A 14,545-nucleotide genomic window follows, 5' to 3' on the forward strand; every position below is an offset into this window, starting at 1 on the left:
TAGATCCGACCATCCTTCAAGAACCAGGCAGTCTCACTCTAGTTATTAATATATATCATGTCTTTCTTTGAGTTCTTATCCTAGAAGTGACCATGGCCCAAATGGGCTCATTCTGCTCCGCACCCTAACATATTAGAATACGTGTGTATGTAATTAGCACTGTTTCTTAAAAATAGTCACTAATGGTAGTCACTAATGGTTTAGTATCTCTAGATTTGAAGTGTTGTAAAGAGTCAAAAGTCTTTGGTTATTAAGAGCAAAAAGTAATTAACCAAACAGGATAGTGGTGCTTTGTTCCAAAAACGCAAGGCTTGATGATAAAGCTGTATTTTTACCCTAAAAATTTAAAACAACATTTATAGGCCAAGTAAAGTCATAGGTTTCAATAACCCTCGTGCACACTTAAAAGTAGTATTAATAACAGCATGCCAGGTAGTATTCTACGAATTTTAGATGTATTAAAGCATTTATCGCTTTGAACAGCCTTACGACGTAGGTACCATCTCATCCAACTACCAGAAGTAATGCATGTACACGCTTAGAAGGAAGGCAAACCTCCGATATTCAGAGAGGGGAAGGCGGCCTGACCTCACCTCCGACGGACCCTCATCTCTGTGGTCCACCCTCCCCTGATACCCACCCTCTAACGCGGAGAACACCAGGGCGGCCCGGAACCAGGGTCTCCTTCCCAGCTCCCAAACCTCAGGACGCTGCTACTGGACGGAGGTCCCTCAACAGGACCTGAGCAGGACCAAGGAAGTCTGAAAAATGAGGCTGGAAAGCTAGGAAGAAGGGAGCATCCCTCACGATTCCTGTCACAGACTGGTCCTGCCCCCTCCACAGTCTACCAGACTCACCTCCTAGGAGCCTTCTCCGAGCCTCACGTGGGACCGCACCCACAATCCTCTGCGTGACGCTCCGCCATAATGGCAGGCGACCTGGGCCAAACTACCTCCGTTTTCCCTCGCGAAGAGCTCTAGAGTAGGCGCCCAAGTTGCGGCGGCGCATGCGCGCGGGAGGCGCGCCAACAAATGGCACCATTCAGAGAGATGCTGCTGTTGACTCGGTTCTGGCTCCGGTGGCGGCGACCTTCTGTGGCGGGGGTCCCGGGGAAGAACCTTGGTGTCCGAAAGGTCGCTTCTGGCGTCTCTCCCCCGAGCAGCGCCTCGCCTAGAGCCCTAAATATCTTCGATCGGGATTTGAAGAGGAAACAGAAGAACTGGGCGGCCCGGCAGCCCGAGCCTATGAAGTTTGAGTACCTGAAGGAGGAGGTGAGTCCGCGGGGCGGGGGAGGGCAGTGCGGAGCCTTGGCTTAGGTCCGGAGCTCTGGCCGGGTCCCCACCGACCCCATCTCCCCGCGTGACCTTGAGCAGCGCCCTGCCTTTCTGGGGCTCTATTCTAATCACGGAAGGGCTGGGCTCGGATATTTGTAAGGTGCTCATTCATTCATTCATTCATTCATTCACTCATATTGCTTGAATTATAGATATGTCCAGGGCAAACTAGACCGCTGCCCTCAGTAGATTTCATTTTTGTGGGAGGCGAGACAGACAGTGAACAAAACATTGATGTCAGCTAAGAAGTAAGGTGAGATAATCAAGTGAAGTGGTATAGTGACTGCGATGGTCAGGGAAGGCCATCGACATGGCAAACGATCTGATGAAGCATTAGAATCCACCCTGAGCCTAGTTGGTTTGGCTCAATGGATGGAGCGTTGGCTTGCGGACAGAAGGGTCCCAGGTTCGATTTCGGTCAAGGGCACATGCCCGGGTTTCGGGCTCGGTCCCCAGTAGAGGGCGTGCAGGAGGCAGCCAATCAATGATTCTCATCATTGATGTTTCTATCTCACTATCCCTCTCCCTTCCTCTCTGAAATCAATAAAAATATATTTTAAAAAAAGAAAACTAAAACTCTTTAATAATAATAACCCACCCTGAGATCTGAGGAGGAAGGCCTTGCAGGCAAAGGGAAAGACAAATGCAGAGCCCCTGAGGCTGAAAGGACCTTATTGAGGCCTCTAGTGGGAGTGTGGGAGAGGAGGGCAGGGTGGGCCCAGGTTATAAGAGCCAAAGTGGGTAAGGACTTTGGGTTTTCTTCTCTATCTCAGCTCCCCATTTAATATGGTAATCTCTGGCCACATGTGGCTACTGAGCACTTCAAATATGGCTAGTCCATAAAATGCACTGGATTTCAGTGACTTATGGAAAAAGATGTAAAATATTTCACTAATAACTTTTTATAGTGATTCTATGTTGAAATTATATTTTTTGATATATTGGGTTAAATAAATGTGTTATAACTTAATTTCTCCTGTTTCTTTTCATGTAAAGTGGCTACTAGGAAAATTTAAACTACACATGTGGCTCTTACTGTTTTTCTATTGGCCAGCACTGCTGTAGAGGAATGTGAGGCCGTTGAATGGATTTTAGCAGTGGAGTGGTAGGATCTGATTTTTGTTTTGGGAAGATCAAATTAAAATACATTAAGATCTCTTGTTTTTCTGTGCTGGTTTGAGAGACCTCCTCTTCTCAGCCCAGGTAGACTAGAGACTGAGGGTTTTCTACTCTGAATAGACAGTACAAAGCTGAAGCCTATGTAGTTGTTTCTTTAAGGGTCGAGCAAAATAGAAGTCAAGTAACAAACACAGAGCGCCTACTTTGGTCAGAGCTCTGTGCAAGCCCTGGCCTGATCTGATAATTGATTATCTTGTCAGAGTTCATGATGACATGTACTTAGAAGATTGACATTCCTAGCCAGTCTTCTCCACGAAAAGCTCCTGGATTACAATTAGACTGAGGCCTGACCAATGTACAGGACTAGAATAAATGAAACAAAGTATATGATAGTTCTTTTTATAATAAATACAAGGTATTCATATTGAGCATAATGTCCAAAGTAGACTCTGGGAAAAGACTTCTGCTGTACCTCCTCCCTTCTCCACTCTTACCCCCCAAACAGATACACATATGTTCTAAACTTTCAGGTCCTACTAGAAACTCTGGGGTGTTTATGAGGGAATGAGTAGAATGTAGAGAATACCAGGCTGTTGCATTCATTCCTGCCAGATGAAGCTAGCCCAGCAAAAGGAGGCACCTTTTTTATGACTTCTTTTAAATTTAGGGTGGGGTTGGGGAAGGAGTGGGAATTGCAGTTTCTTCAGAATTGGCTGACTTTTTCTTTTTTTTAATATATTTTATTGATTTTTTACAGAGAGGAAGGGAGAAGAATAGAGAGTTAGAAACATTGATGAGAGAGAAACATCGATCAGCTGCCTCCTGCACACCCGCTACTGGGGATGTGCCCGCAACCAAGGTACATGCCCTTGACCGGAATCGAACCTAGGACCCTTCAGTCCGCAGACCGATGTTCTATCCACTGAGCCAAACCGGTCAGGGCTGACTTTTTCTAATTGGCAAACATTGCTCAGGGAAGTTGTTTACTCATTTAGGAGTTCTACAGAATTTGTTAGTAGTCATCAAATGATAAGAGTTTTTAACTGAGTGATTAAGTTTACACATTGATCTGTAATACACCCCAGCTAATCAAATACTTTTTCACTTTTATATACAATATGCTAATATCTGTGGATAATTAATGTTTCTATTATGTTCCTGTTGATTTTCATTCTTGTGCTCTTGTAGCACATGAAATATAAAGGCTATATACATTTATATGGCACACACACACAGAATATAGAATATATAGAATATGTTTAGTCTTGATTTTCTTTAACTTGAATTCTGAGGTAATTTGCCTCAATTTGTTTCCTGGGATATTTTTATTTCTTATGTTCCTATTTAGAATTTGAAAAGAAAGTTGCTATGGTCACATTGAAATGGGGATAAAGTACTTACTTACAAACATATTGAAATATAAATAACCTATGGATTGTTAAATACTAGAAAAAGAGTGTTACTTCTCTGTTAAACCTACTCATCTTAACTTGTATACATCATTGTCTCTTCAATCCTTCAGGTTGGAAGTCGGATTGCGGACCGTGTATATGACATAGCCAGGTAGGTGATGATGAATACATAACAAAATACAATCAACTTTGACTGGAGACTTGAGAGATTAAATGATGAGGGTTTGATATCTGGAATGACAGAATCTGGACAAATTTATTACCAGGATTAGTGATTTTAATCCCTCTCTAAGTCTGTGAGTGTCCCCCCGACGTCCCGCGGGGTTCAGGGTTCAGGGTTCAGGGTTCAGGTTCAGGGTTCGGGCTCTGGAGGAGGCCGCACACAAATGAAAGAGACTAGACAAGAAAATACTAATTTGGAAATATTGGGGGCCAGGCGGGAGCCCAGCTCAAGAGGAAGGACTCCGCTTTGCTCTGGCCTTGCTATCCCTTTTATTCAGGTTTTGAGATTCACCCATAGCCCTTAGGCAGGCAATTCCAATAATAGCCAATCAGCAAGGATTTACATAAAACTAAAAGGTGGAAGTTGCTTCAGCTCCCTTTGTCTCAACTAGACAGTGGGTGCTTGGCTCTGACACTTGACAGAGCCTTCAAGGTTAACCAGCCTTCTGGACTCCTTGTCCACCTCTCTCTACTAGTGAAGACAATGGGTGGCTTCCAACATAAGTCTCTTCTTTCTCATGTGTAGAAGAGCAAGTGTTCTTTATTGTTGCTTAAAGAAAGAATGAATGGGAAGCAAAAGGTTTAGCTTCCCTCTAAGCTTGAATGACTGATCCACTTGATTTAGCCAAAAGCCAGTAATGGAAAAATAGCTCCAAAAATGGAGATAAAGAATTGACTGCAGCCAGCTGGAGCCTCGACCTATGAACTAGGAGATCATGGTTTGATTCCCAATCAGGGCACATGCCTGGGTTGTGGGCTCGATCTCCAGTAGGCAGTGCAGGAGGCAGCTGATCAATGATTCTTATCATTGACTAGAGGCCTGGTGCACGGGGGCAGGGGGCGGGCAGTGTGTGTCCCTCAGCCCGGCCTGCACCTTCTCTAATCTGGGACCCCTCGAGGGATGTCTGACTGCTGGTTTAAGCCCGATCCCTATGGCAGTCGGACAGTCCTCTCACAATCTGGGACCGCTGGCTCTTAACTGCTCACCTGCCTGCCTGCCTGATTTCCCCCAACTGCCCTCCCCTGCCAGCCTGACCATCCCCTGCTTGCTCCCCCACGCTGGCCAGATCTCACCCCTAACTGTTTGTTCCCCTGCCAGTCTGGTCTCCCCTAACTGCTTGATCCCCTGCCAGCCTGTTCACCCCTAACTGCCTCTGCCTCGGCCCTGCCATTGTGGCTTTGTCCGAAATGAAATCAGACGTCTGGAAGATATCTGGTCACCTGGTCTAATTAGCATATTACCCTTTTATTAGTATAGATGTTTCTATCTCTCTCCTTTCCTCTCTCTGAAATCAATAAAAAAATATATATATTTTAAAAGAATTGACTGCATGTGAATTTTTAATATTTACTAAACCTAGCTTTAAAAGTTTAACTAAAAATAGCAACCGAATCCTTTATCATCTAAGCCAGTGGTCGGCAAACTCATTAGTCAACAGAGTGGCAAACAGCGGCTCGCGAGCCGCATATGGCTCACGAGCCGCAGTTTGCCAACCACTGATCTAAGCAAAGGAGAGTCTACCTAGATTTGTTTCCCAATCAGGATAGAAGAGACTTTGGCCATTTTATCTTAAGTATTCTTCATGGCAATAACTGTTCTATGATAATTATATAGAGGCAGATTTGAGAAAAGAACATTTTCTTTAAGTAATTATTAAAATCTTGATGGATATTGCTCTATATTATGCATAGTAAAAACTTTACAGATTCCAATTTATAACTACACTAGAGGCCCAGTTTACAAATTTGTGCACCAGTGGGGTCCCTCGGCTTGGCCTGCAGGATCAGGCTGAAACCATCTCTCCGACATCTCCTGAGGGGTCCCAAATTGTGAGAGGGCACCAGCCAGGCCAAGCAACCCCACCGGTGCACAGTGGAGACCGGGGAGGGACGCAGGAGGTTGGCCAGCCAGGGAGGGACTGCAGGAGGGCTCCAGGGCATGTCCGGCCCATCTCGCTCAGTCCCAATCAGCTGGACCCCAGCAGCAAGCTAACCTACCAGTCAAAGTGTCTACCCCCTGGTGGTCAGTGCACGTCATAGCGACTGGTCGACCAGTCAACTGCCCCCAGTGGTCAGTGCACATCATAGTGAGCAGTTGAACAGCCTTAGCATATCATTAGCATCTTACACTTTGATTGGTTGAATGGATGACCAGACCAGACACTTAGCACAGTGGTCGGCAAACTACGGCTCACAAGCCACATGTGGCTCTTTGGCCCCTTGAGTGTGGCTCTTCCATAAAATACCACACAGCCTGGGCGAGTCTATTTTGAAGAAGTGGCATTAGAAGAAGTTTAAGTTTAAAAAATTTGGCTCTCAAAAGAAATTTCAATCGTTGTACTGTTGATATTTGGCTCTGTTGACTAATGAGTTTGCTGACCACTGACTTAGCATATTAGGTTTTTATTATATAGGATGGTGGGAACCACAGTTAAACGACAGCTTTGCATAGAATTACTCTGTGATGTTAGTACATCGCTTTTTGTGCTTTTTTTGTTTGTTTAAAAAACATTAAAGACCAATATGGGATGAATTTATTACATTTGTCTATAAAAAAGGGAATTGTGTAAAATCACAAACTCTTTCAATTATATTTTAGCTATATCCTTGCTACTTAATAATGTTGGGATGGTTTAATTTCATAAGGTTAAAAAAAAGCTTCAGCCCTAATCGGTTTGGCTCAGTGGAAAGAGCGTTGGCCTGCGGACTCAAGGGTCCCAGGTTCAATTCCAGTCAAGGACATGTACCTTGGTTGTGGGCACATCCCAAGTAGGGGGTGTGCAGGAGGCAGCTGATTGATGTTTCTCTCTCATCGATGTTTCTAACTCTCTCCCTCTCCCGTCTTCGCTGTAAAAAAATCAATAAAATATATATATTTTTAAAAAGCTTCATTGTTACAAATAATTGCCCCTATTTCATCTGTTCATTAGTTCCATTAGTTTAAAGATCTAAAAAATATCTAATTCTCTATACTGTTGTCATTTGATTTGCCTGAACTATAGGCCATTTGTGATTTAATAAATTAAACAAATTTTCCAAATCTGTGAATTTAATAATTTTTTTAAGTCATAATATTGAATAAAGCAGTTTGTGGAAAGAACTATGATTATGGCTAAAAGCATGTCTTAAACTAATAGTAACTCTTTGGAATTAAATTATCCTATCTAATAAAGAGGGAATATGCTAATTGACCCTCACGCCATTGCAAAGATGGTGGCACCCACAGCCAATAAGGAGGGAATATGCTAATTGCTGCCCCGCCCTCAAAGATGGCGGTGCCCACAGCCACAAGATGGTGGCGCTCAGTCCCCTCAGCCCCCCAGCCACCCAGGGCCAGCCCGAGGCACAGGCAAGCCTCGGATGGCAGCTGCCCAGGGCCGGCCCGAGGCGCAGGCAAGGCTCGGATGGTGGCTGTCCAGCCGCCCAGGGCCGCCCGAGATTCAGGTAACCAGGGCTGGCCGAAGCTTGAGCTGCCGGCAGCGGCAGCAGCAGAGGTGTGATGGGGTGTCGCCTTCCCCTGATCACCGGGTCGCTTCCTGCCCTGAGGCTTCCGGACTGTGAGAGGGGGCAGGCCGGGCTGAAGGACCCCCCTCCAGTGTATGAATTTTCATGCACCGGGCCTCTAGTTTATATATATAAAAGGCTAGGTGTCAGTCCGTCTGACCAGTAGCTATGATGTGCACTGACCACCAGGGGGCAGACACTCAATGCAGGAGCTGCCATGACATGCACTGGCCATCCTATATAATAAAAGGCTAATATGCAAATTGTCCCCATGGGTGGGAGTTTGACTGACCGGGAGTTAGATGTGTGCTGACCACCAGGGGGTGGCACGGAATGAAGGAAGGCCCCGGCTGGCAGCCGGCAGCCGCTAGGGACCCTACCCATGCATGAACTTTGTGCACTGGGCCTCTAGTTTAAAAATAAACAGTACCGCAGTCCTGGTGCCGACAAACCAACACTTGGCTTTTCCCAAGTGGGACACAGTCCCCGCCACCCTGGAGCGACACCCCACCAAATCACAGTCAATGCTGCCAAGACCCCATGGTGCAAAATGTGGCCCACAGCCCAGTCCAGCCCGGAAACAATGGCTGTGGGTGCCAGGTAATGACATCACGTTGCAACGCCTGGCTTCCTCTCCCTAGTGACTAGCCTCCTTGGAGTTTCTTCAGCCCAGGAACCCAACTTGCTTTATAGCCAGGTGTAAACATTTTACAGTTTAACCAAATGTTTGTGAAGCATTTTCCCATGCCTCATCTTATTTGATCCTCACGGAAGTCCTGGAGTAGGTAGATAGGAGACTCGGCAGAAACCTATTTTATTTTCATTAGCAAGATGCGAATAGCGATATTAAACTATTCTAATTAATTTCCTTTCAATGTGTACAAATCCGTGCACCAGGACACTAGTTTAAAATACCAATCTAAATGTCCTTATACTAATGTTCTGGTTTTAGAAAGAATAGTTTATATTGTCAGCAATAATCTTGTGATGATTTTTTTTTTTAAATATATTTTATTGATTTTTTACAGAGAGGAAGGAAGAGTGATAGATAGTTAGAAACATCGATGAGAGAGAAACATCGATCAGCTGCCTCTTGCACACCTCCTACTGGGGATGTGCCCGCAACCAAATTACATGCCCTTGACCGGAATCGAACCTGGGACCTTTCAGTCCGCAGGCTGATGCTCTTCCACTGAGCCAAACCGGTTTTGGCAATCTTGTGATGATTTAACAAAACTAACCCACTGATTATTATTTTTAAAAATTTATCTTTATTGTTGAAAGTATTACAGATATCCTCCTTTCACCCCTCTTCCCCCCATTGACCTCTCTCCTCTTCATTCTCTTCCTCTCCCCAGGCCTTCCCCACTATTGTCTGTGTCCACGAACCCCACAGATTATTACTAGTAAAGGTCTTATTTGCATTATTTGAGGCTCACTTAATACTGTTTTAATCATAACTCATAACTAACTTCTGCTGAGCATTGTACTAGCCTAAATACTTCACATGTACTGTTTACTAAAAATTTTACACCAACTCTGAGGGAGATAATAACTTTTCCATTTTATGTTTGGGTAAACTGAGATACAGCAAGATCAAATCACTTGTTTCTGGTCACAGAGCCAGTAAATGGCAGGCCCAGAATTCTAACTCATGTCTTTCTGGTTTCAAAGCCTGTGTACTTCTCAGTGCCACACTACCTGTGTTCCTAATCAGGATATGGTTCTCTTTCACCAGTGGTTCTCCAGTTGTGTACTGGTGTTCTATATTTTTAACATATGTTTCAACAGAACTTGAAAAGGGACTCTTTTGGTTCCAATAGGAAAAATGTTATTAGTGAGTAAAATTTTAAGTTTTCTTGTCACAAATTTTTCATAAGCCTATGTTCTACAATTAGATGTGTCCTGACTTAGTATAATCTATCTATCTATATATATATAAAAGCCTAAGCAACCGGTTGACCGACAGATCATCCGGCAGCTATGATGTGCACTGACCACCAGGGGGCAGACGCTCAATGCAGGAGCTGCCCCCTGGTGGTCAGTGCGCTCCTACAGTGGGAGTGCTGCTCAGCTGACCAAAAGGTGCCAGACGCGGGGCTCATGGCTGGTGAGCACAGCTGCGGTGGCGCAAGCTTCTCCCGTGGGGACTCCCCCTCTGCGTCCCTCCCCGATCCAGACCAGGACCGGCATTGGGACTGACTGGGCATGAGCCCGCGGCCGCTTCTCGGTCATGGACGCACCATTATTGCCCTAGGACAGGTGCAGAGACCGCAGCAGAGCGGCAGCAAGCCTACCGAGCATTGGCAGCGATAGGCGCAGCAGGGCCAGGATGAGCATGAGCAGTGCAGTGCAGTGCCCGGCCCAGGCTCGGGCTCCTCCCTGAATGTCTGCTGCTTTGGCACTACTACATCCCTCAGGCGGGTCCCAGGCCAGGCCGAGGGGCCCCCCACCAGTGCACGAATCCGTGCACCGGGCCTCTAGTATGGTATATTTAGAGAAGACAGCATAGTACAGGGAATAATGGTTCTGATTAAGGGTTCAAACTGACTGAATTCAAGTTTTGACTGCTGCTTTTTAGTTGGATGACCTTGGGTTAACTTACTGAACTTTGAACACTTAGCATACTTCTGAACCTGGTAAGACTGCAATAAAAGTGAGCTATTAATTAGTTGGTGTTTTTGTTTTTAGTTTAACATATGATATTTCATATGGTGATATCTAAGTCATGAGAAGTAGAAATAATTAGTATGTTCCTAATAGGTATGTGGAATATTTTTGTGTGTTTTTTTTAAATATATATTTTTATTGATTTCAGAGAGAAAGGGAAAGGGAGAGAGAGACAGAAACATCCTATATAATAAAAGCCTAACATGCTAAGTGTTCAGTCGACTGGTCGGCCGTTCAACCAATCAAAACGTAATATGCTAATAATATGCTAAGGCCACTCAACCACTCCCTATGACATGCAATGACCACCAGAGGTCAGACAGTCGACCAGTTGACCAGTCACTATGACGTGCACTGACCACCAGGGGGTAGACGCTCCGACCACTAGGTTAGCTTGCTGCTGGGGTCTGGCCAATTGAGACTGAGCGAGACAAGCTGGACATGCCCTGGAGCCCTCCCGTGTTCCCTCCCCAACTGGCCAATCTTCTGTGTCCCTCCCTAGCCCTGATTGTGCACTGGTGGGGTCCCTTGGCCTGGCCTTCACCCTCTTGCAATCCAGGACCCCTTGGGGGATGTTGGAGAGCCAGTTTCAGCCCAACGGCAGAACGACCGGTCACTAGGATGCTCACTGACCACCAGGAGGCAGACACTCAATGCAGGAGTTACCCTCTGGTGGTCAGTGCATTCCCACAGGGAGAGTACCGCTCAGCCAGATGCCGGGCTCATGGCTGGTGAGCACAGTGGTGGTGGCGGGAGCCTCTCCCACCTCTGCGGAAGCACTAAGGATGTCCGACTGCTGGCTTAGGCCCACACCCCTTGGGGAGCGGGCCTAAGCCGTCAGTCGGACATCCCCCGATGGTTCCCGAACTGTGAGAGGGCGCAGTCCGGGCTGAGGGACCCCCCCTGAGTGCACGAATTTCGTGCACCAGGCCTCTAGTTAATGATAAGAGAGAATCATTGATTGGCTGCCTGCTGTGCCTGCTCGAGCCCATACTGGGGATCGAGCCCACGACTTGGGAATCAAACTGTGACTTCCTGTCCTGGTTCATAGGTTGATGCTCAACCACTGAGCCACACCAGCTGGTGTTAATCTACATTAACTTCTTTTTACTCTTTATCTGCTTATATTATCAAATTAAAGTACACTCACTAAATCTGTTCTTTGAATCCATGTCATGGAGCAACCATATGGAAAGCCGGTTGATTGTGAGATCCTATGAATGGCTGGACCAGATAGACTTTCTCTGTCTGGTATGTTTTCTGGTACTTACAGCTTGCAAGGCAGAAAAGAGAGATAATAAAACTTTTTGAAAGTTGCACTCACTTACAAATTAGTTCTTAGTGAATTATAGGCAAAATTAGATTTTAATAATTATTTTATGGACTATATTATTACAGACAGCACATAACTTCTGTGTCTGTTTTTTAGAGATTTTCCCCTTGCTTTGGATGTCGGTTGTGGAAGAGGTTACATAGCACAAAATTTGAATAAGGTATATTTATTATTTAATTTACTTTGAGAAATAAAATTGGCTGATTTTAAGGAAAGAATTTCTTAATCAGTTATATTTGGATTGTATCAGAATTGCTAATTTTTTTAAGTGGTTGAACTAATGGTTGTTTTGTGTCCTCTCTTAAGTATTTTTCTTTAAAATCGTTTTTCTTTACTTTGAATCTGTTTTATACAGTGTTCCTAATGATAGCTTTTTAAGTGTATATAAGATATGTTGCTCTTTATTTCTACTTTGTGCAAATGTTTTTAATAATTCACAATAAAATCCAATTGACATTCATTTAAAGAATGTGATTAAGCTAATATTTTAGCTAGGAAAAATAATAATTTCAGTGTGATAAGTATCCTTTATTAATATTTAGACCATTTTATTTTGCATTTTCTAATTCAACCATAAAGACATTTATTTATTGGTTTAATCCCTATGTATAAGCCACTGCTGGATACAGATTAAAGTGGGATTTTTATATAAAATCTACTTACAGTAGAAAAAAACATATACTTGGGTCAGGACACAGGTAGAGATGTGTGAGGCTCCACTGTTGTTGATAATAGTAAATGCCACAGAAATGGTACAATTATTAAACTGCAGCAGGAGTTAAGGGAAAGAAAAAACCAGTAAGGGTTCATGTGGCCAAAGACCTCTAAAAGGGTACAGAATCTGATCTGGGATTTAAAAGAAACTGAATTGGTGTTTCATAGGCATTGGAAGTAAAGGCATCGCCGCAGGAAAGGCACAGAGGTAGAATATTGTATGGTGTGATGTAGTGATGTTTAAGGAAGATTAATTTTAGGATGGTATGCAAGAAGGATTGAAGAAGGAAGATGATAAGAAATAGACCAGTTAGAGGGCTGTGTTAAAGGCAGTGCAGACAGGAGAGTTAAAGACCTGCCTCCTGTATGGAGGCTGCAAGATATAAAGGAAGGGATGTATTAGAGAGACCTAGTAGAATCCACAAAACTTGATGACTGATTAGATATGATGGGCATGTCAAATCAATTCTTCTAGTTGCTCAGGTTAAAAGACTTATTCATTGATTCCTCTTTTTAAAATATTGTTTAAAAATCTTTATTGTTGAAAGTATTACATATGTCTCCTATTCCCCCACTTTGACCTCTTCTATCCCTGGTGTTCATCAGTGCATGTGGCCCTGATATGAGTAACCTACACCCAATGGTGTGTTAGAGTTAGCTCACACTTGCTCATGAGAGCTGATTGTTAGCATCTCTTCCCAACTCCATGTTTAGTGACATTGTATTGGTAGTTTGAAATCAGCCATTGTGGGAGTATTTGCACCATGGAAGTTGGCAAATGCTACCAAACAGTCCCCAACCAACAGCCAGTTATTAAATACTAGAGGCCCGGTGCACGAAATTCATGCACTGGGGGTGGGGGTGCCCCTCAGCCCAGCCTCCACCCTCTCCAATCTGGGACCCCTCAAGGGATGTCCAACTGCCCGTTTAGGCCCGATCCCAGGCAGTTGGACATCCCTTTCACAATCCAGGACTGCTGGCTCCCAACCACTCGCCTGCCTCTGCCTGATTGCCCCTAACCACTTCTGCCTGCCATCCTGATCACCCCCTAACCCAGCCGTGGGCAAACTATGGCCCGCGGGCCGGATCCGGCCCGTTCGGCTGTTCTATCCGGCCCGCAGAGCCGAAAGAGCGGAGGGTTCTCTTGCTCTCCCCTCCGCTCCTTTACTTTGAATTTATATTAGTTCACACAAACACTCCATCCATGCTTTTGTTCTGGCCCTCCGGTCAAGTTTAAGAACCCATTGTGGCCCTCGAATCAAAAAGTTTGCCCACCCCTGCCCTAACCACTGCACTGCCAGCCTGATCGACGCCTAACTGCTCCCCAGCCGGCCCGAATGCCCCTAACTGCCCTCCTCTGCCGCCCTGGTCACCCCTAACTGCCCTCTCCTGCCAGTCTGGTTGCCCCTAACTGTCCTCCCCTACAGGCCTGGTTGCCCCCAACTGCCCTCCCCTACTGGCCCGGTCATCCCTAACTGCCCTCCCCTGCTAGCCTGGTTACCCCTAACTGCCCTCCCCTGCAGGCCTGGGTCCCCCCGCAACTGTCCTCCCCTGCAGGCCTGGTCCCCCCACAACTGCCCTCCCCTGCTGGCCTGGTCTCCCCCAACTGCCCTCCTCTGCAGGCCTGGTCCCCCCCCAACTGCTCTCCCCTGCCGGCCTGGGTTCCCCACAACTGTCCTCCACTGCAGGCCTGCCCCCCCCAACTGCCCTCCACTGCAGGCCTGGTACCCCTGCAACTGCCCTCCCCCGTAAGCCTAGTCCCACCCCAACTGCCCTCCCTGCAGTCCTGTTCCCCCCAACTGCCCTCCCCTGCTTGCCTGATCGCCTACAACTGCCCTCCCCTCCAGGCCGGGTCTCCCCCAACTGCTCTCCCCTGCAGACCTGGCCCCCCCAACTGCCCTCCCCTGCAGTCCTGTTCCCCCCCAACTGTCCTCCCTTGCTGACATGGTCTCCCCCACCTGCCCTCCTCTGCCAGCCCGGTCACCCCTATCTGCCCTCCCTGCTTGCCTGATCGCCCACAACTGCCCTCCCCTGCAGGCCTGGTCCCCTCAGCTGCCCTCCCCTGCAGGCCTGGTCCCCCCAACTGCCCTCTCCTGCAGACCTGGGTCCCCCCCAACTGTCCTCCCTTGCTGGCCTGGTCTCCCCCAACTGCCCTCCTCTGCTGGCCTGGTCACCCCCAACTGCCCACAACTGCCCTCCCCTGCTAGCCATCTTGTGGTGGCCATCTTGTGTCCACA

General features: G+C 46.3%; 2 protein-coding genes across 8 annotated transcripts in view; one reads left to right on the forward strand and one right to left on the reverse strand.

The window, feature by feature from the left end:
* The window catches only part of ESF1 (ESF1 nucleolar pre-rRNA processing protein homolog), a 67,528-nt gene extending 66,614 nt beyond the window's left edge, over positions 1 to 914 (reverse strand). The window contains exon 1 of one of the 2 annotated variants that reach the window (XM_080685868.1): positions 858 to 914. The gene's annotated coding sequence lies outside the window, so the exon portion shown is untranslated. Of the gene's footprint in view, positions 1 to 640 lie in introns of both variants that reach the window. The other variant, XM_080685869.1, reaches the window with a different exon arrangement.
* An 83-nt stretch (positions 915 to 997) lies between these two features.
* Positions 998 to 14,545, forward strand: part of NDUFAF5 (NADH:ubiquinone oxidoreductase complex assembly factor 5) — a 40,353-nt gene continuing 26,805 nt past the window's right edge. For 3 of the 6 annotated variants that reach the window (XR_013961508.1, XR_013961509.1, XR_013961510.1), the window contains exons 1-3: positions 1,011 to 1,271; positions 3,976 to 4,016; positions 11,691 to 11,754. Coding sequence is in view for 1 of the 6 variants with exons in the window: in XM_080685877.1 (XP_080542003.1) it covers positions 1,032 to 1,271; positions 3,976 to 4,016; positions 11,691 to 11,754 (345 nt within the window). In the remaining 5 variants the exon portion in view is untranslated. Of the gene's footprint in view, positions 1,272 to 3,975; positions 4,017 to 11,690; positions 11,755 to 14,545 lie in introns of all 6 variants that reach the window. The other 3 variants (XM_080685877.1, XM_080685878.1, XM_080685879.1) reach the window with 3 other exon arrangements.

The sequence above is a fragment of the Plecotus auritus genome (genome assembly GCF_963455305.1).
Source record: "Plecotus auritus genome assembly, chromosome: 8".
Lineage (NCBI taxonomy): Eukaryota > Metazoa > Chordata > Mammalia > Chiroptera > Vespertilionidae > Plecotus > Plecotus auritus.